Genomic DNA, 20,814 nt, shown 5'->3' on the forward strand with positions numbered 1-20,814 from the left:
ATGAAGGCAAGATGCATGTGGCAAAGAGTGAGTCATGCCTGTCTCACCATTCTGGCTGGGAGATGGTATTCCTGTTCCCACTCTCCTGACTGCTTCTACTTTTATTTTTTAATCCAACGACTGCCTGGGGAGTGGGGATCAGTATGCAGAGTTAGGCTAACTAATGTTCTGTTTCCATTTGGAAACCTAGGTATTTTGGTGGTTTTCAGCTGGTTTGCCCATTGTAAGCTTTTGCTGAGTTTATATAAAAGTTTCCATGCATCATATAAAGATGATAGTGGGACACCTGCAACTTCTGATACAAGCTCTTCACAGTGGCACTACAGTTTGAAATGATTGTGCAGTCCAGTATGCAACAGATAGGTATATCAGTCGCTAAATACAGAGAGACAAACAGTGTCTCTTTCATATGTGTGAGAAAGGCAGGCTCATAGCACGAACTTTTAGAGAGAAGAGCGAATGCTTCCCAATGTAACTTAGTTTTCTTGGTAATTTCACATAGGAAAATTTTGTAAATGATTAAGAAAATATTCCTTAGACTTACAAGTCTGCCACGGACCTCAGATTTTAAAGTAGTAAATTAGCATAATGCTTCTGAAAGTTGTTAAGAGAATTCTGGATGATTAAATCTGTTATTTGCATGAAAAATCAAACCCTTCCATCAGGACAACCTGGAGGAACTGCCTTTCGCTTTCAAGAGGTCTGTCCCGATTATCTTATGTATCATTAGTTCTGTCCAACAATTATTCATGCACTTTAGTGTTGTATTTAAAAGGGATATTTTACTGAATCAAGACAGAAATAACAATGACTGCTGTTTCTAACCCAGTACTGAATCTTCTATTGTTGTCTGAGGGCACAACCTTGTACTTAATCTTTTATTGTTGTCTGAGGGGAACAAGGCAGGACTTACCTGGCACTCCATCTAGACCTGGGGAGCCTTTATCACCAGGATATCCTGATATATTTGAAATCCCAGGTGGCCCTGGAAATCCTTCCTGCCCAGGAATGCCAAAGGGTCCTTGGACTCCTGAAAGGAAGAGAAGAAATACTCAGTACTGCAAGGAAAATGAACAATTACAATTATAAGGACTCACCTTAGACTAAGTAAAAAGAATGGGATTTTCAAAATGGAAAACACCTGCAGTTCCCACTGATTTTTGTTTTATTTTTTCATATGATGTTGTGGAGATTTTTCTTAAAAGAACCAAATACTAGTTCTGTGCCAAAGCTCTCTGGATAGCTAATTACATCTCACTGTGTGGAATGCTAATAATCTTGTGCCTGCTAGGTAAAATATTATTTCAAGATAGGAAGTACTCAAAATATCCTAGGTATATTGGAGCAGACAAGAAAGCAGCTTTGTTCTTCTTTGTCCTGTGGAGTCAGGGGTCACAGACATGTAAGGTTTTCTGGGATCACTTAAAACCAAAAGTTTGAATCCAAGAAGTTCTCTATAGATGGAAAGTGTTAAATGGTCAAAAATCTGGCCCAACAATGACAGATTATTCTTTTAAGTAGATTCAAGTTGTCAGAAAGCCACAACCCCCCTTTTGTTTATTCATTTAAAAAAAAATTAATAATATTTAATTCTGACAAACATGAATAAATGAAATAGCTGTTTCTTCCAGGGCTTGATAATACATCTCTGAATGGTGTTTGAGATGGCACAGCATATGTTACATAATGAGTAACAACATAGTGTAACACAAAAGAGTAGGAATGAGCCATTGAACCAAGTAGGCAAAGGCAGTAAGGTTTTATATCTATGCCAGTCCTTAATCCTTTCAGAGCCAAAATGTTGGAAAACTTTCCAGAAACCCCCTGTAATTAGTTGATTCATCCATAACATGAGTCTAGTGGCTCCCTGATGGAAGAAGAACTGGTGGTGAACCATACTGAGATAAGCACAGCCTTCTACAACAAGGTAGGTTTGGGCTGAAGGCTGTACACTTACATTGCACAGGGGTGATGGTACCAGTAAAGCACTGTGTGTGGGAACAGAGCTCAGGAGGGATCAATGGGACAATCACACACTGATGGACAGTGAGGCTTTCAGGAGAAAGTTAAATGTTGATGGATTTGCAACAAAAAGAAAGAAAAGCCATAGCATTTGTGTAACTGGAGCCTCATTAAAAATATTTTGGGAGCTGACAGCTCTGGCATCTGCAGTGTGCTGAGCTCAGTGGGTGCTACAAGAAGTTGGTGGGCTGCCTTGTCCAGCATTGGGCAAATCACATCGCTGTTTCTGAGCAAGGGCTGGCTGAGCTGCAGCACAAACTCCGAACAGTGACCTTCCCCACATCGGGAGCTCTCCTATACAGCTGTTTACACTATACTGCATTTTGTGATGTCTATAATACCCACGGCTGAAACAAATAGTAAGTAGATTCCATTCTCTGGAATACAAACCTGGAACACCTCTGTCTCCCTTCTGACCCGGAGGTCCTCGGCTGCCTTCCACTCTGCTCGGCTCTCCCGCTTCCCCTTTGTCACCTACTGCACCTGGGAAACCTGCAGAGCCATAACCATCTGGACCTGTTGTGGAGTTGTTCAAAATTAAGACAAAAGCTGAAATGTTTCTGTGTGTAACAACGTATCAGCATGCTAATGTATATGTATAGAGCATGTGGATTTACTAAATACATGAGTCTGTAATGGCTCATTCAAAAAATTGCTCATAATGGGAAAAAGAGGCTTTGAGTCTTTAAATTTATAAGAGGAAAGAAATAATGATCTGAAGTTGTGTTCTAATCTATGTGTGTGGCAGCACATAGCGTATGAAGTTGTTTGCCAGAGCCCACAATAACAAAGCAAATTCCACATTGGGCTTTGGATGACACAGTTAAGAAAGTCACACTGCAAAGATCTGACTGACCAAACTTGCAGTCAACAGAACGTGGTGCCTACGAACAGGCAGAATAAGAGTCTCACTTACCTGGTGATCCTGGTAAGCCCTTAGTGCCTGGTAAACCATGCAGTCCACTGATTCCTCTTAAGCCAGGCAAGCCTGTTTTAAAATTACATTCATGATTACCACAATAGTATCTGTGAGTGTATATATTGCTAGGCATAAAATTCAAATGCTTGAACAAGTACTATTCCGTGTTAAATCCTTGTGTATTATATGCAAATTAATTCATTACAATAAGCTTATTATGAAATACACCACACCATGGTTTTGTGATTGGCAAATTTTGTTATTATCCAATAAACTCACTACAAGATTTCTTTTAAAATATCTCTGATCTGTCCAGTAGCATGCCCTTAGTACCAGTCTTGCTGCCACAATTTTGTTAACAACAATATAGTTTTCCAAAATCCTCAAACCAATACAATTATGGCATAATTGTAGGCTGTAAATGTGATTATCATGAAGATCTCTTCAGGAGAAATTCTCTCTGTGTCTTAAAAAAAACCCAACCAAACCCTAACAAAATGTCTAACAGCTTCTGCTGCTGCTGTTACAGGTAAAATTTATCCCATCTATTTGTACCTGTCAAAGTGTTAAGCATGATGTTAAAGCTAGACAGGTATCTCTAATCAATAGCCAGAGCTCTGGAGGACAATTCAACCTTCACAAAAATAAATGTCTGTCTGTCTCTTCACTGTCCTTAAAAGCAGCCTTCCTAACCATATTAGTTTAGATTCGATGCAGATTAAGATAGATGAATCTTACTAAAAGCAGGGCAGTTTCTGGCTGTACTGTAGAAAAAAATATCTGCTTATTTAATATATTAAGGAATGAGGTGGCAACCAATGAGATGTATCCTGTGATACAAACAGCTTCATTTTAAATTATCACCTGTATTTTGATAGTAGAATTCTGTCTGAGCCATAAGTCATTCATCCTTAAAACCAGACATTGGATCAGTTCACAGTTTTTGATGATGCTGTAGGACAACGATATTGTTTGCTATCTAATGCCACATTATAATATTTTAATACTGTATATCACTACTCTTGCTGCATTTAAAATATTTTTTTTGTTTTTTTTCTTCCCAGCAGTCCTGAAAAATTAAAACGTTTCCTGAAAACTGCATTCCTGGTTGAGAAAGGTCATCAGTAGTTGAAGTGAGCTCAGTAGACACCAGTCCTTCAGAAGCCATAAATTAGAAAGCAACCACATGGGTCTTTGTTAATGCACCTAGACTTTAGGAGGAATAAATGTTTACTAGAGGGAACTCTGCCACTCTGAGCTGTGAAAAGCCCCCTTCTCTTCTTCTTCACCTCAAAAGAACAATAGCAAGTGCTCACACTGAAAGGACTGAATAGCTGAAGCTGTATGAATACCTGCTTGTCCTGGTAAGCCAGGCCATCCGGGAGTTCCCTTTTCACCTTGAAATCCAGGTGTCCCAGGGCTTCCTTGCTGCCCTGGGGGGCCGACCAGTCCTGGCAAACCTGCATGACAATGATGAATCATTGCTCATGAGTGTCCTTAAAACCAATAGCCCAAAACATGGACCTGTGCTACCTTCATTCTCCCAGGTAGCAAAATGAAGGCTTTCCCTTCCTAATGTCATTGTATGACGCTGCACAGCTCATCCAAGTGGAAGAAAATGAAAGAGAGCAAAGGTAGGAGAGGCAACGTGTAACAGAACGATATATTACGAACTTCAGGCTTCTGACAACCTCAGATATACAGTGGGTTCCTCCTATTAAAATGATTACTTATTATTACTTAATTATTTCATTTATGTGCACCTCAGTTTCCCCTTCTGCTGCATCTGTTTGCCTTTCTGACTGGAAAGCTGATTGGACAAGGACTGTTTCCCAGTGAGGTACCTACTGAAACTGCTCCAGTCTTGGCTGGACTTTCTAAGCCCTGTAATTATATGAGAAACGTGGAGCAACTGTTCTGAAAGAGCATTTTCATGATCCTCCTGCAATAATACCTGTTCTTAAGCCCCAAGTTTATGTTCCAGCCAGAGTTGAACCTGACTTCGGTTTCCCAGTACTCTTGTCGGCCAATGAGCCCAGCTCAAAGGCTTCTAAGTAACTGGGTCCTGGGGGATATCAACTTCATTTATGGCAGAAAAGAGCACTGAAAAGCCCATTTCCTTGAGTATTGAGACAGCATTAGCATACCCGAGTATGCCAGCAATACAACACTTCGACTGGACACATGATCACTACAAAAATGTTAAAACTGGTATGAAGCAGTTACACTTTTGAAATTTCCCCTTAGTATGTCCTACCATGAGTTCCACATCATTTTCACTGCTCTTTACTAACTTACAGAATGATCAACATATTAAAAATCTTAACGACTTTCTTTTGAGGGAAAAGAGCTTTTTTTTTCCTTTCTCTTCTGAAACAGCTTTATTCTTTCAAGAACATTTTACCTTCCTGTCCCAGAGAGCCAGGGACACCCTGCGTGCCCTTGAGGCCTTCAATGCCAGGGAAACCAGGATCACCGCCTTCACCTTTTTGTCCTGAGCCTCCTCTTGTGCCTGGAAAACCACAAAAACAGTATACTCTTTTAATAATCTCTATACGACCCTAAGCTAACAAGAATAATGTGAAGTTGGCTACTGAATGGGTCCTGGTCTTGCCACACAAAGACATTCTTCTCATCAGGGTGCCTGCATAATCGGGGAAAATGAATAGTTGTCTACAACATGCTGGCCAAACCATCATTAAATTTGTTTTTAAAAGTACTCCTCAAATTATGTGGAATATGACACTGACATTCAAGTGTTCTGCATGTGCAGGGAAATTTTAATACATTACCTAACAAACATAATCCAAAATTGACCTGATTCTGCTATCCCATCTTCCATAATCACGGCCTGATATTGCTCCTTTTGTCAACAATGGCAAAAAAATATATAGAAATGTTTACTGCAGTTGCATCTGAGTGATGTTTACTGCTATAACTGTACTTTCAGTTGAAGAGGTAAACATGGCACATACTCCTTTCAATGAACCTCTTAGGAGCTGTCATGAGAGCACAGATTCAACAGCCATCAAAAGCCCATGGTAAGCTCCTCCTTCCTTCCTCTGTGGACTTTAGTATGTGAAAAATAATACATCCAGAGCAACTGTGAAATTAATACCTGTTAAGCCTGGCACACCAACTTCTCCTTTAAGGCCTGGCATTCCTGGTAAGTTTATAGTATCTCCCTGCTCACCTGTTTCAAGCAAAAATAAACACAAGTGGTAAGGCTTTAATTTAAACAGTATTTCTTGTTGTTTTGAAGGAATTGCAACTTCCTTCCGAGGCGAAATTCAGTAGTTATCTTCCTAGAATGAAAGAGGAATAAGTTAAAGAAAGATAAACATAAAGTCTCTAGAACAGCCACCCTCCCTGCCATGGACAGATTTATCTATGGACAGTACATGTTGCATGAAATTAACATTATTAACCGTTTCACAGTCTCCCACATCTACAGTATCATTCTGTAAGACTGTATGAAGACTCTTTAAGACTGAAAACGCCCTAAGACTCTTCAGAACTTAATGTTGAGCATTTGATGGGTAATGAATACAAAGAACGCTTAGATAGGAGAGCAAACTCACCTATTTCACCATGTGAGCCGGGAGTACCAAAATGGCCAGAAATTCCTGGAGTACCCTTTTCTCCCTATCATATGATTGAAAACAGGTATCGGTTAATGAGGATGAGGATTTTTTCAACCTTTCAAGCAGAACCATTTGGAAATATTGAAAAAAGGCTATTAAATTTACCATTTTTGAGTTTCCGTAGTACTTTATAATTTATAGAGTCATTTGGCTGAAACCAGTTAAACCAAACCAGTATAAACCAAGGGACAAATTATGTTTTCAAAGACTTAAGTTTGAAATTGAGAAAATCCTATTACGTATCTAAAGTAGAGAGTCTTTGTGCTGGTTTTGGCTGGGGTAGAGTTAATTTTCTTCATAGTAGCTAGTATGGGGCTATATTTTGGTTTTGTGCTGGAAACAATGTTGGTAATTCAGGGATATTTCAGTTATTGCTGAGCAGTGCTTACACAGCATCAAGGCCTCTTCTGCCTCACCCCACCCCACAGCGAGCAGGCTGGGGGTGCACAAAACGTTGGGATGGGACACAGCCGGGGCAGCTGACCCCAACTGACCAAAGGGATATTCCACACCACATGATGTCATGCTCAGCAATAAGCTAGGGTGAAGGTTGGCTGGGGGTCCGCTGCTCAGGGACTGGCTGGGCATCAGTCAGTTGGTGGTGAGCAATTGTTTTCATTGTCATCACTTGTCTTTCTTGGGTTTTATTTCTCTCTGTTATTTTCATTGCAATATATTAATATTATTATTGTTATTGTTACGATAACATTATTATTATTATTTCAGTGATTAAACTGTTCTTATCTCAACCCATGAGTTTTCTCACTTTTACCCCTCCAATTCTCTTCCCCTCATCCTGCTGGAGGTGGGGGGGAGTGAGCAAGCAGCTGTATGGTGCTTAGTTGCCAGATGGGGTTAAACCATGATAGTCCTGCAGTCCTTGGTTAGAAAAAAGTCCTACTGAAATCTGAAGGCAAAGCTACCTGAGAAGGAAAGTAGCTTTCAGCTGCCCTAAATAAATGATGCCTGTGAGTCTACTGTCAGGCCTTTTGTAAGAGTTTATTTCTTTCAGTGTAACTTATTTTGTAGCCAAAGTAAAGCACAGTGAATTACCCTCTAGGATTTGAGATTCTTAGACTCTTTTACTGTTAGATGAGTGACAGTGAGTAATTTTTGGCAGTGGTACCATCAGTCCTGGGAGAAAGGGAAGAGTAAGCTCAGCATTGAGAATAATTTTTACCAACAGCTATGGTAACAGGACCAAGGACCTAGAAGGAACTGTCAGAGTCGTCATTGGCGAAAAGCTGGCGCATGAAATTTGGATGTCTCCCAACAAGAAAAGAAAGGACTTTGCTTAATGAACACTGGAGGGATCAAGGAAAAATATTTGATCTATTTATTCAATTTTTATTGCATTTTTATCTTTGCACTGTAGCTGTTCAGCACAATTTCAAGGGGTGAATGCCACTCCCTAGAGAAGCTGCATGCCAGCACAAGGACATCCTTATTCCCTCATGGGCACAAACTCACCCTGCCTCCTGTGCTGCCAGGGAAGCCTCTGATGCCAGGAGAGCCAGCTGGACCAGGATACCCTTTCAGACCTGTCAGTCCTTTTGCGCCGACATCCCCTTTCACACCAGCCACATAGCTGGGATGCCCAGGGGACCCTGGAGTTCCTATCTTTCCGGGAATGCCTGGCATTCCCTTGCTACCTGCAGGCAGGGAAGAAGAAAAATAAAGAAGACTTAAACTATTAAAGCTGGGAAGGCTGACATGCAGTTTCTTGTGTGTAAGAAGTTTTCCTGCTAGTGGCTTTCTTGAAACATGGCACCATGATGCGCTAGTACAAAAAGGCAGCACACACATGTGACATAATCCCGCAAAGCTTTCCTCAGGGGTGGCTCCGTGAAATGCAGCTGGAGCTCAGCTTTTGCTGTCAGAGACTATGCTGGAGGGGCTGCAGTGCAGTGGTACAATAAGCAGGCAATATTTAATATGGTAATTGAGAAAAACCACCGATTGATAGTCCTGAATGTACTTGCTTTGTTTCGCTGTGACCACTGACCTTTTAAGCCAAAGAATCCCTTCGTGCCCCTTTCTCCAACATCTCCTTTTTCACCTTTAACTTCCATCATCATGCTGGGCTTGAGTTTTGGGGGTTCTCCTGGGGGGCCTTGGTCCCCACGGTCACCTAAAGGGTAAAGAACCCAACCATGTTCAAAAAGCTAGTCAGAGGCACTGTGTTGGAAAAACTGAACAGAAGAGTGAATTTAGCAAAAAGGGATTAATAGATAATCTTGCACAAGCTTTGGAAAAATCCACTTGCATAAAAAGTTACCTATGTCAGCTGAACAGTCAAGCATAAGAAAACATGAAAACTGAGTTAAACTTTTGTACATACAGTCCTGGGGAGCTGGACCCAGACTCCTCTGTGATAGAGAAATTACCTCTCAGCAGATCAGTTAGGTATCATGTGTTTATAAAAAACACAAAAAGCACACTGGAGAAAGCACAGAAAAGTAGTGAAGGGAAACTCTCAGTCAAGCCCGGAGAGAAATAGAAAGTTTGGATTTGTTGCCAGTTATTTTTTTCCTCTTATTGATTTGAAGGTTACTGGTGACATCAGTAAATAATATCCCGAAGAAAGGACCCAAATAGACTGTATGACTGTCTTTAGTTCTTTGTGGGATGCAGACAGGCCAGCAACCCAGACTTGTCTCCTATGATTGTGCACTGTCTTATACTTCTTCACCAAGAAGTATATTTGTGATTTTTTTTGCAGGGGCTGTTTTCACACTTGTCTTTTGCTCAGACCTCCTCTGAATTACTGGGACCACTGTTTTGCAGACTGGTTTTAAAGTGGCCTTGTAGTAAAGTGATTATTTAAAGATAATTGTGTGCAAAGAAAAGAGGACTGAATTACAGTTTTCACTTCACTGGCAATGGTATCAGCTGATGTTTCTGACTTTTAACCACTTAATTGCCTGGTTTTCTGAATATTTCAGTGCCTTTACAGTGCAACTGGAGCAAAATCTGAATCTTTTCCCCCAGACACTTTATGTTTCCTGGGAAGAGGCTCTGGTGAATAATGAGATGTCTGTCTCTAACCTTAAACGTGTAAAGATTCACAAAGAAATAACCTTTCCCTGAGCCTAAAATCCAGGCCCGTCAGCCAGAGGCCCATGTGTGAAATAGGTGGAAGAACGTCTGAGCTAAATTTACCATGTGAAAAAATGTGTCTTCTTTGACTTTGTGTCCTTGTAAAATAGTTCTCCAGATGTGAAATGCAAACACACTGATATCACCCATAAGTAAATACCTTTAAAGCCACGTGCGCCCTGTGAGCCTTTATCGCCCCGAGCTCCAAACAGGCCAAATTCTCCTTTGATTCCCTTGATGCCTGGTCTGCCTTTTAGGCCTGTCATGCCTTTGAAACCATCAATGCCATGTGAACCTTTTGAGCCTTTAAAGAAAGAAGGGGAAGAGAACTGTTATGTCACCCAGATTTCTGCAAATTAAGTAAATGTGAGTCAGTAATGCATGACTAAAACGGTATGAAAAGTTCAGTGCAGCAGTACCTATTTTGGGGTTCCTTGGTGTCTAGGGCAATCTGCAGCTCTACATCAGGCACACAAACTCTCTGAGAGGTAAAGAAGAGCAGGGGTACACTGAACTGCCTCAACTGGCCAAAAGGAGATGTGGAGATCACCAGAACTTAGTGTCTTCTTCTGAAAAATCAGTTCAATGCCTCTCCTACAGAGAAGCTAGAGAAAGGTACCTAGCTCCACTCAAGGTTTTTAGTCAGCCTGTTCTTCTACATGTAGAGATACAAATCAGGGGTCTAGGACTGGCTGGCCCTCTCTTACCAAAAACTCCTACACTCCTCTTTTCTAAACAAGAAGATGCTGTTTTACATGGGTCATGCTAACAAAGAGATTTTCATTCTTCCAAAATGAGAGCTGATTAGTACTCCAGAGTTGTCCTAGGAAAAAAGTCCTATTTCTCCAACTGATGAAATTGCAACATGTGTTTTTATGCATGCACTCCTGTGTTGCGTTTAACTTGGCTTCACATGGAGTTGAATCCTGTTGAAACCGCTTCTGTGATATAGACAACTTGCATTATACATAGCATTTTCATGGCTGGCGAGTGAGAATCTCACCTTCTCTATACGTAAGATTAGATCCTGGTAAAAGTCAACATTGAGGTCTTGTGTCTGGCATTGCTCAGTACATAACTGCCAGCTTTAAAAAACTTTAAAGTTTTGGGGAAACTTTAAAGTTTGGGGAAACATCTCTTTAATTTCACTGAGAACCAGTGGGACTGGGACAAGGGAAAGACTTGGAGAGAGAAAAGAGTAAATACTGTATATTTTTTAAAAGGAGAAATAAAACAACCATTGCCCTTCTAAATAGAGCTGTATGTCACAGCTAGCATTTTGCCAGGCACAACACAGGGGAAAAGAGACAGTGATTTTGGAATATATGAGGCACATGACCCTAATTCTTCTGTTTTAAACACAGGTAGTCCAGCAGAGAATGTGTACTGTTCATCTCAGCACAGAACAGCTTTAAGCAACATTAATTTTTTCAAAGCAGCAGTCCAGAGCTCACCTTTATCTCCTGGAAAGCCATCCATTCCGCTTATGCCAGGGGGACCAGTCACGCCAGGTATACCTTGTAATCCCGGGTAACCTGTTTCACCTTTGTCACCAGACAGACCTTTCAGGCCCACGGGGCCTGGAAAACCTTGCTCACCATCTTCTCCCCTAGCACCAGGTGGACCTGCCGTGTGAACATGTGAACATGGAGATTAAAAAGCAGTTGGCCATACATGATGATTTCATACAAGGTAGCTCAAGAGGGAGAAAACTGCTATCCTACCAGCTTCATGTTGATGGAGGGAAAATGATGATGTTTTTCAACAAAATACTGCAGAAATTATTATAAAGACAAAGCAGCTCATTAATATAAGCCAGTCTCGCTACCAGCTTGGTTCTGTACCCACTCCCAACAGGACCTTCCCCTCCTCTCTAATTCAAGAATTAAGCCCCTTTTCCATAAGACTCCTTCCATTTGGTAGCTCTCTTCTCCCAGTCTGCCAGCAGCAAGCTCTGATCTGGCTTGGTAGGTGGCTACAGAAGGAGAAGCAGCAGCTCTGCCAGTGAGGACCATCATCACCTCTACTTCCTACCTGTGATACCAGCACAATTTGTAATCACAGTGTCTGCACTATTTCCCTGGCTGGGAATTAAAGTACAGCATGTGCCACCACCCCAAGCTTAACTTTCCACTGTGGAAACCATACAGTTGCCCTGCCACAGAGAACTGGCAGGAGGAGTGACACAGGACAGCAATAACTCCTTACCAACAGGTCCCTGAGAGCCAGGCCCACCATCTGGCCCAGGGTTTCCTGGTGGCCCTGGGAATCCACGCGTTCCTGGTGTTCCTGGCAATCCCATCAAACCAGGGAGACCTTGAGGCCCTGGATCTCCTTTGGGTCCTGGCAGACCTGGGTTACCATCCGCTCCTAAAATACCATAATCATGCATTAGAGAGCATAAATGTCTAGCGAGCTGATTATTACGTATCACTTCTGCGTATGCAGTAGTCTCTCAGGGTATGTTCTTCCCCTGAAAATTCAGTGAGAACAGGAAAAGCAAATTAAAAGACTGCTCATTAGTTTTAAAATAATTGACATTACCAGTACTGATCTCAATATTTGCATCAGAAAGGTTGACTGGCTCTTTCAAATGAATGGAAACAATTTGGCACCAGGTGGATATAGACGGAGCAGGCCTCTTTCACTTTTAAACACCAAATTCTGTAATTTCTTATCTTCTCTCTTTATCACATACATCTTTGTAAGAATTGAATCAAGCAGCTGACTGAACCACTGAAATAATGCTCTGTATCTTTTCTAAAATGTGATAGGCAGGAATGGGAACATTTAAGGCATGTTATGGTGTGTTCTGGTTTTGTGTTGTTCAGAAATTTTCAAGTAAGGTCATTACAAGACATTTTTATAAGGTTCATACAAATTCCTAAGCAAAAAGGCCCCGATTCTACCCAACTTAGTGCCCTGGGTGAAAATTTACATCTCTACGATGTAAGAGCAAAGATTTAAAAGGTAATGCCTGCTTTGCATTCAGATTGGAGAAGCAGCAGCGTACAAGGCCTCAAAAGTATATGGCACTTAAAATCCAGGCCAAGTGGATCTGCTTCTCTTTATTCAGGTTTTACCTCAGTGTAGGTCCACTGGCTTGGCTGTAGTTAAGTGTATAACTGAGGTCACATAAGGTGAGTTTTCTGCATAACAGAATACAGGCTTTAGCCCTCTATTCTGAGGGGCTAGTAGTTTAAGTGGCATAGATGATATAAAGGAATTACTAGCCACTTCATATAAAACTAATTATGACTCATACAAAAATTAATGTCTTTGGTCAATTCTGTCAGAACTGTAAAATAAATCAAGAACAGACAAACTAGTAATGCCTTTTCTTTCACTGTACTTAGTTTTTGTTATTACTGAAAACAGTTTACAGAAATGCTTAGAAAGAAGGTAGAAAGTCACGCAATTTTTTTTCTTTTCCAATCCATGTTTTACCTTGAATTTTTCTCCTTTTCAGAGGTGTTAGTGATCTTTTCTGCCTTCTCTCAAACTTGTCAAGTGCCACAGAGCTGTTTTCATCCCTTTCTTTTACTCTGGGGGTCTAGTGAATATCAAACCAGACCTCCTCACTTCAAATAACTCACGTAAGATGATGCTTTTCCTTTCTTTTTTTATTTGTATTGAAAATAATGAGAAGAGTCTCCAAAACAGGTTCCTGTGATATACCTCCTTGCTTTGAGCTAGTCACACAACTACTACTCCTTTTTCACTTCCACAACAGGACAAGGGGGTAATCAGCAGTCTTAAATTTAACTATGTGTGCAAATGCTACTGAAACTGTGTAGAAGTGGATGCTTAATTCCCACACATGCTTTTGAAAGTTCTCCACAGAAATTAGAGTGACAAAGTCAGATTTTGTAGAGAAACTCTGTTCTTCTGTTTTCTATAGGGAGTTTAGCATGTTTTTTAAGCTCTGTGAAATAATGAAATAAAATGAACACCCTTAAGTTATGAATAAGTATAGAATGTTATCTTTTCCTTGTTCCTGAGTGCCCAAAGACTGACCAGGTAACATGGCTTATTAACATTTACTAAACACTATCTCCTCTTAGTTAAAATGTACAGATTGTGTGCTAGTGCAATGTGCTATTCTGCAAAGCCGTGTATTATCCAAACCTCTTCTGGCACTGGAAACAATCTCAGTATTAAGCAGTCTGTAACTGAAAATTAGGATAATAACTACATCACCACTCCCTTAACTACAGTGGGAAAAAATAACAGTACATCTGAACACAACAAAGATGAGCAAAATCTGGTTCTCTGGTATCCTGTTGTAGCTGATTTAATGCAGTGCAATGTGAAGGAGTGCTGGTCATAAGCAGTGGATCTCCAGAAGGTGTTTGGAGAAGCCAGACATATTGGTAACAGTTGAGGTAGATGGGGAAGGCATGGGAGATCATCAGGCACTGGATTTGTTGCTGGGGTCATCAATACCTCCAACGTGTCCTAACACAGTATCTTAGTACTCTCACATCTCCATAATTTGGCTACATTTATATCACACTCTTACTCAAACATTTCTTCACTTGAAGTAGCTGTTACCTCTAACTCCTGGTACTCCTTGATCTCCTGGTGTGCCTTTCAACCCCGGGAAGCCGGGGAACCCGAGATCCCCTCGGGAACCTGCTGCTGCTCCTAAAATGTCACCAGGAAAGCCCTTCGGTCCTGCCGCTCCCGGAGCACCGGATTTTCCTGTAAGGCCTGGGTGTCCCTGAAGTCCAGGTAGACCGTTCGGGCCCCTGTCTCCCCTGGGCCCAGTAAAACCTGTAAAATAAAATAGCGACTAGGCATCACAGGGTTCACTACAAATGTTGGAGTTCAAATCCTAGATACACCATCATAATGCCTTTTATGTTATTGTAATTTCCCCTAGTTCTTAGCAGAAACCTGTAGAATCAAACAAAGTATTACATAAATGTTTTTAAACCATGTAGCATTTATAAGAACATTTGACCAAATGTGGAAATTGGCAGAACTTACAGATGACCCTTCAGGATACCTAGTGCCTGGGTGATAAAAGATCCACAGCTCCAAGCACAGTTACTTTTGTGCAACTATTTTGACACGACTATTGCAGGATTTTATAAATATCTTATTCTGTAAGGGCAAAAAACAGTTCCTGTACACAAAAACCTAGTTTGATATGCAGCAAGGAGTCAAATTTGAAAAAATAAATGAGTGAATGCATATTAGTAAACTGGGAAGACCTGGGGGAGTTCCCCAGAAGGGTCATTGCTGTTGCTGTTCCCCATACATCTCAAGGGGCCAATGCCAATTGCTTCATGCTCTTGGTGAAGGAGCACCACTGTCCCTGTACCCCACCCTGTAGGTGAATAACTGGGAGGGCACAAGCCCCCATTACCACAGACGACAGGGGAAAGGCTTCTTGTAGACTGGGAAACTGGACCTGGACTGGAAGTTAAGTCCAAGCACTGGTGAAAGACAGTATGGAAGACTGCAGAAAATTAGTCTGAGTGCTGACCACCCTGTGGCCTGGGAGCCATATGGTACGGGAGCCCTAATTTAGCATTTAAAGCATTCTGCAGAGCTTAGCAGGGGAAACACAGGTTCAGTGGTCCTGCCCTACTCTGCACAGAGCCATGTTTTATGATGCATCCCTTGCCTGTTGACCAGAACATGCATCAACTCTTCTTTAGGCTTCTCTTTTGCTACTACAAATGCTGTAGATGAGCCTAGAGAATACTTTCAGGTTGTGTGCTGCCTTAGGGTGAAGCAGTATGTGGGTACTGGATTTAGGGAAGTTTGCAGCACTTTGGTATGTGTGAGGATTTAAGACTTGGAAAACAGACAGAGAATTTCTAAAGAGCTCCTAAATTCAGTTGCATCAATGGCTTCTGAACTGTGCTACAGAAAAAACTCAGTGCCTGTTTCTCTGACCAAATTAACCTGGTCAACCACAGACAAGTGGTAGTTTCTGGCAGTAACTTTTGCTGGACTGACTGATGATCCATGAACTCTACAGCTTATATGTGTGCGCAGTGGCACTATTTTAGGCTCATCTGACTTACTATCTATGAACAGATCAACTATACATGCAATTAACTGATGTGTCTCAGACATCCTGGAACCTCTGGAGAGATACAGAAGCCCTGGGATTTAACCTGTATCTATTACAGACTAGCATAAAATATGACAGGCACTGAACACTTGCAAACACTGTTTGGAAACACAGCTGCCTACGGGCAAGGTGAGTAGCTAGTACTCCGCCTTTGATATGTCCAGTATAATATATACATATGCTGGAAAGAGTTAAATAGAAATACTAGTATTAGTATTTTCTTCCTTTCTGCATCACTGTTCTGAGTATATTCCATGTGGAATCTGAAATATCTTGTTATTGAATTTCTTTATTTCTATGTGAACTTCATAAATTTTTACTGTCACATAATGTTGCCTATAAAGAAGATTTTAAAAGGCTGGCATCTATGTTACTTTTCATCATTATAGAAGCTGCAGAAAATCCTTTTGGATTGGAAAAGTTACAGTTTTGTATAATAGTTTATCATTTGAATGTGGAAGGGAAGATAAGTGAAAATGTATCTGGAATCAAGTTTTTGTGTTTCAGTGACTGCAGTAAAGAGGTCAAAATTATATAAAGAAAGAGTAATTATTTCAATATACCTGGAGGACCTGGGAATCCTTCCCGACCTGGATCACCTCGTGTACCATTTAGCCCTGGGTATCCCACTGGACCCGGATCACCTGGGAATCCTCTTGCACCTTTTGCACCTAAATTATATAAAAGAAAGAAAGAAAGAGTGATCTGAACAAACAAAACAGAAATGTGCATATAATGTACGAAAAGGTAGTGGTAAATATCATCATGATGTGTTTCCAGATGCAAAGAGGAAACTTTTTTTTTTTTTAAATTTAATGAGACTATACTGTAGCTCTTTAGCAGTATTCAAGATCCCAAGACATGGACCAAAAATCTAGGTTAAGGGCTCTTGCAAACATGGATTAATCTGATTTAAAGTCTAATGATATGGACACTACTAGGGTGAAAATAATTAGTCTCACAGACTTGGAGAATTTTAATATTTTTTTAAATTAAGACTCTTAGCTTAAGGTCAAAAGGCAATGTCGAAGAATGCCCAACAGAAATGGGCACAAGTGAGATGCTGTAGGAGGAACAAATTTTTCCTTTCCTTGCTAAACTGATCACAGAACAAGAGCAGACTGGTTTAGATAACCATGAAACAGAAATGTAAGGCTACAGGTTAGATCTAATCATCCTAGAAACTGGATACAAATGAACTAGCCTACTTACTATATTTGTAACAGTACAGGTCTATAGTTTCGGTAGTAAAAGAAGGGCTGTGCCCTGAAAAAACGTTCCTCTGGCACTGAACTCATGTTCATACTGAGTTATCTTCTGACAGGTAAAATGAGACCTTGCTTCCTTGTGGTGTAGTATTTGACATTTGGGTAAGGGCAAATATTACTGCTTCTTAACACCTCAAAGCCTGCAAGCATTTTGTAGGATTCTTTTGTTAGGTTTATAAAATGATATTATTTATTTTCATGCAATAGCTTTATTACATGAATCTCATTAATTCACTGTATTCCAAGATCAAGATTTTTTTGTAAAGTTCTTTGAAAATAATTCCTGTGCAATGCTTTGTTTCCCTACTCCCCCAGCTCCTCAAATTCTTTAAGCTCCCAACTCAGGCTTGAAGGTCAACAACATGCTTTAACATTTTAAGTGTTGTTGCTTAGCATCACCGTGAATTACAACTAATTTATTTATTACACTGAAAGCAAGTTTCTCTCCACCTCTAACTATGACAAACCAAGGAAAATATCACTTGAATTTTGATACTTTCTTCCACTTTAGTTTTTTGAATTTCCATTATTTAACCATGTTTTTTTTGCAGTTTTAGCTGTTGTTTGTGAAGGGGAGAAGGAAACCTTTAAAGAGACCACAAATAAGGTGCACATAAACAGTCAATGCAGTGTGAATAGCATTTTCCCAGTGTCGTACAGGACTATTGTTCTCTCCCTTATACGAACAATAACTTTTCAGAAAGCAATTAAAAGGAAAAATCCTAGGCTTTCAGGTCTCAATGGAAAATTCTAATGTGCCTCTTACCCAAACAGCATCTTGGTCTTGTTTCCAATCTGTAATATCTGACTTACTTTCATTCTGTTCAGTATTGCACTAATTAAAAAGTCATGTTAGAGAAAGAAGGTGGCAGAAGGAAAATGCAACCACTGTTTACCACATATTTCAGTAACTCATTATGTGATGTTAGCTGGTGTTAACATGTGCCAAGCAGTAGTAAGAAAATTTTTTTATTTTAGACCAATGTTTAGTTTGCAAGTGCTTTAGCTGTATGTTTGAAACAGAGAACAACTTAAACATTTTATCAACAGTGATCACGTAGGTCTTGAGACTACTGAATAACCAGGATGTAACTTAGGGTGGGCTGTGTATATTGCCAGGAATTTCAAAGGAACACAAGGACATCGGAGTGTGAGACTATAAAGATGACTCCTTGCTTGATATACTGGGTGCCATCAGCACCTATGACACCAAGAGACTTGATTGTCTATAGCAGAGCTCCATCCTGGCTGAAAAGGTGGTGGTAAATCTTGCGGACAAAACCACGTCACTCTAAGCAGACAATAAAAATAGTGTAAAGGTGTTGCTGCTTTTGTGTCAATCTGAAGAACGTGGGTAGGAACAATGCTCCAGGAAACTAGACTGACACAGCTACGGCAACAAGAAGCTGCGAAAAGTTGTAAAATGTGTCCTGTTCCTCCTGGGTTTCCAGAGCCAGAACTGCCTCAGGTTGAAAGGTGTTTACGAACAGAGCTCTCTGCACTGGGCTCAGCAAGGGGCTTTTTCCAGTTTTTGGAGGGAAGAGATGCAAAACAAATCTTAAAATTACTGAAACATATAAGCTGACAAAGACTATCTGTTAAAGAGCTAAACATGAGTACAAAACATAAACCACACAAAACCAGTATCACTTGTTACAGCAGTCTTACAGCTAGGAGTTAAATCTGACTGTATTTGCTGAAAGAAAAACCTTCAAGCTCATATGAATGGAAGAATAAACAAATCACCATACTCAGAAAAAAATTACAAAGATGGCAAAGAAATCTTTCAGAAGCACTGACCCTAACAACAAGCTAAGGCATTAGGACTAAGGAAACATAGGTCAGAGATACACATCATTTTTCAACATACATAAAATGTTTCCTTTTAAGATCCATTAATCTGTGATAAATCAATCCATGCATGCCATAATAAAACCTGTGCTGGGAAAAAAAAAAGCTTGATCTTAAAATTTATAGTCCAGATCCCTGACCTGGGCTAAAGCACAGGGGGCACAGGAATGGGTGCATCAGGAATTTTACATTTCCCAAACTCTGAAGGACCTAGTTATGGTTTTTGTCAGTACCTTTACCAGCTGCTGATGAGAAGGATTTACTGAAAAACAGCTTTATTGCTTAGGCTGGGAGTATGTAAACTTACAGTAACTACCAGGGCTGGTTGGAGTTCCCTCTTCAAGGTCAATCATTATGACCACTCAGCACACCCAATTCCATCTCACACAGTCCTTCAGAACTTGTCCCCACCTCCTCTTCCTTTGGAAAGAGGTGGGGAACCCTCAGATGGTCCCTCTGGGCTAGAGTGGACCAACTCTGCAAGGAAGGCAAGTGTGGCTACAGACAGCACAACTGCATGGCATCAGACAATGTGGCCTATTGCACCCAGCTGCATTAAAGGCTTTAGGCTCACACTTGTTGAAGATGCTCTGTATATCACACAAGGAGGAATAGTAAGAAGGATCTTCCACAGTCCTTCATTGCAACCTTTTATCACCCTGTTCTCAGAGGACAGGATTTTCCTTGTGAGGTGTCCAGCCAGCTCTGAGAGACCTTAGTACACTCTCTACCAATAAACTTGCAGACTCTCTCTGTATACTCTCACTTGCATGTGGAGAATAACAAATGGACTGTCCTTTCTGCCTTCTGTTTCATGGCTGACACTCATTAGCAAAGACAGAATTAGCTGAGGAGTGCTGCAGCCACCTAGGCTGCATGCTGCTTAGATCTCTCTGCCAGCTTCAAGTTAGCACTGTCCTCCATCGTCATTTCTAAAACTTGCTGCCTGCTAAGGCATTGATCTGGCAAGATCTCCTTCAAAACATAGTGGATGTGGGAAACAAAGGTGAAGGCAAAATGTTACCTGTGGCTCCTGGCAGCCCTGGCCTGCCTTGGGATCCCTTTGGTGGCCTCACACAGCCTGCGCCTGCAAACAAAGAGGGTTAGTCGCACCGTACGTGCTCATATGCTGCCTCTCATCAGCTCTGTGCCTGCAGTTGAGACACTATCATTAAAGCAGGTGAATGAAATTAACAGGCAAAACCTTAATTTAAAAAAAGTTTTATTCTCTATTAAAAAATAAATTGGTCATGGGTGGCATTTCCAGGGGAGCACTCAAGCTGAGCTCTATCCCAAGAGCTGCTCTTCTGTCTGTTTTACAGGGGCTATAGTGGCTGCTGCAGCTAGACTGGCATGGGAAGGGTAGTCCAACCTCATGGATGACTGTATTTTTCAGAATAAAAGAGACACTTTGTTTCCCTGTGGGAAATTTACCTCCCTGAAGCAATCAAGTGAATTTTTGGTACAAATGAAGGGTTTTTTTATGTCAAATTGTACTGAAAATCTTCACTCAAAGTTCTTCTTTAAAAAAAAGCTGCTTACAGTTTCTTGGGTGCCTACTTTCTGGGACTGTTGTTATAGATTGCATGGTAATCATTATTTTGTCACAATAAACATAAGCAATGAAATAAAGAATTTCTGAACTCTAGAGCTAAAACTGCAATAATTTTAAATACATTCAATTTGACTAAATTATTTTAGAGCTACATACACTATATGCATGGCTATTTGTGACCTGAAGTTTAAATGGTTTACAATCAAGAGCATTCAAAGCAGTCATCAGAAAGAAAGCATCAAGCCATAAGAGCAGCATAAGACTAAACATTAAAATATATTCAAGGCATTTGTATGTACAGTACCTGACCATATTGGCTCAGTTCCGTCTCCTCTAGAAAAGTCTTCAGTGACCTGCCCACAGTC

General features: G+C 40.7%; 1 protein-coding gene across 2 annotated transcripts in view; it reads right to left on the reverse strand.

Annotated features, from left to right (window-relative positions):
* Positions 1 to 20,814, reverse strand: part of COL4A2 (collagen type IV alpha 2 chain) — a 146,272-nt gene that overhangs the window by 8,221 nt on the left and 117,237 nt on the right. For both annotated transcript variants that reach the window (XM_074815315.1, XM_074815316.1), the window contains 16 exons: positions 20,754 to 20,813; positions 19,919 to 19,981; positions 16,339 to 16,446; positions 14,239 to 14,460; positions 11,893 to 12,054; positions 11,139 to 11,309; positions 9,845 to 9,988; positions 8,591 to 8,716; positions 8,056 to 8,237; positions 6,523 to 6,586; positions 6,060 to 6,134; positions 5,346 to 5,453; positions 4,294 to 4,401; positions 2,939 to 3,010; positions 2,413 to 2,538; positions 914 to 1,030 (listed from right to left, as the gene is read on the reverse strand). In XM_074815315.1, the coding sequence (XP_074671416.1) occupies positions 914 to 1,030; positions 2,413 to 2,538; positions 2,939 to 3,010; positions 4,294 to 4,401; positions 5,346 to 5,453; positions 6,060 to 6,134; positions 6,523 to 6,586; positions 8,056 to 8,237; positions 8,591 to 8,716; positions 9,845 to 9,988; positions 11,139 to 11,309; positions 11,893 to 12,054; positions 14,239 to 14,460; positions 16,339 to 16,446; positions 19,919 to 19,981; positions 20,754 to 20,813 (1,908 nt within the window). The remainder of the gene's footprint in view (positions 1 to 913; positions 1,031 to 2,412; positions 2,539 to 2,938; positions 3,011 to 4,293; positions 4,402 to 5,345; positions 5,454 to 6,059; positions 6,135 to 6,522; positions 6,587 to 8,055; positions 8,238 to 8,590; positions 8,717 to 9,844; positions 9,989 to 11,138; positions 11,310 to 11,892; positions 12,055 to 14,238; positions 14,461 to 16,338; positions 16,447 to 19,918; positions 19,982 to 20,753; position 20,814) is intronic.

The sequence above is a fragment of the Strix aluco genome, chromosome 2 (genome assembly GCF_031877795.1).
Source record: "Strix aluco isolate bStrAlu1 chromosome 2, bStrAlu1.hap1, whole genome shotgun sequence".
NCBI classification, from domain to species: domain Eukaryota; kingdom Metazoa; phylum Chordata; class Aves; order Strigiformes; family Strigidae; genus Strix; species Strix aluco.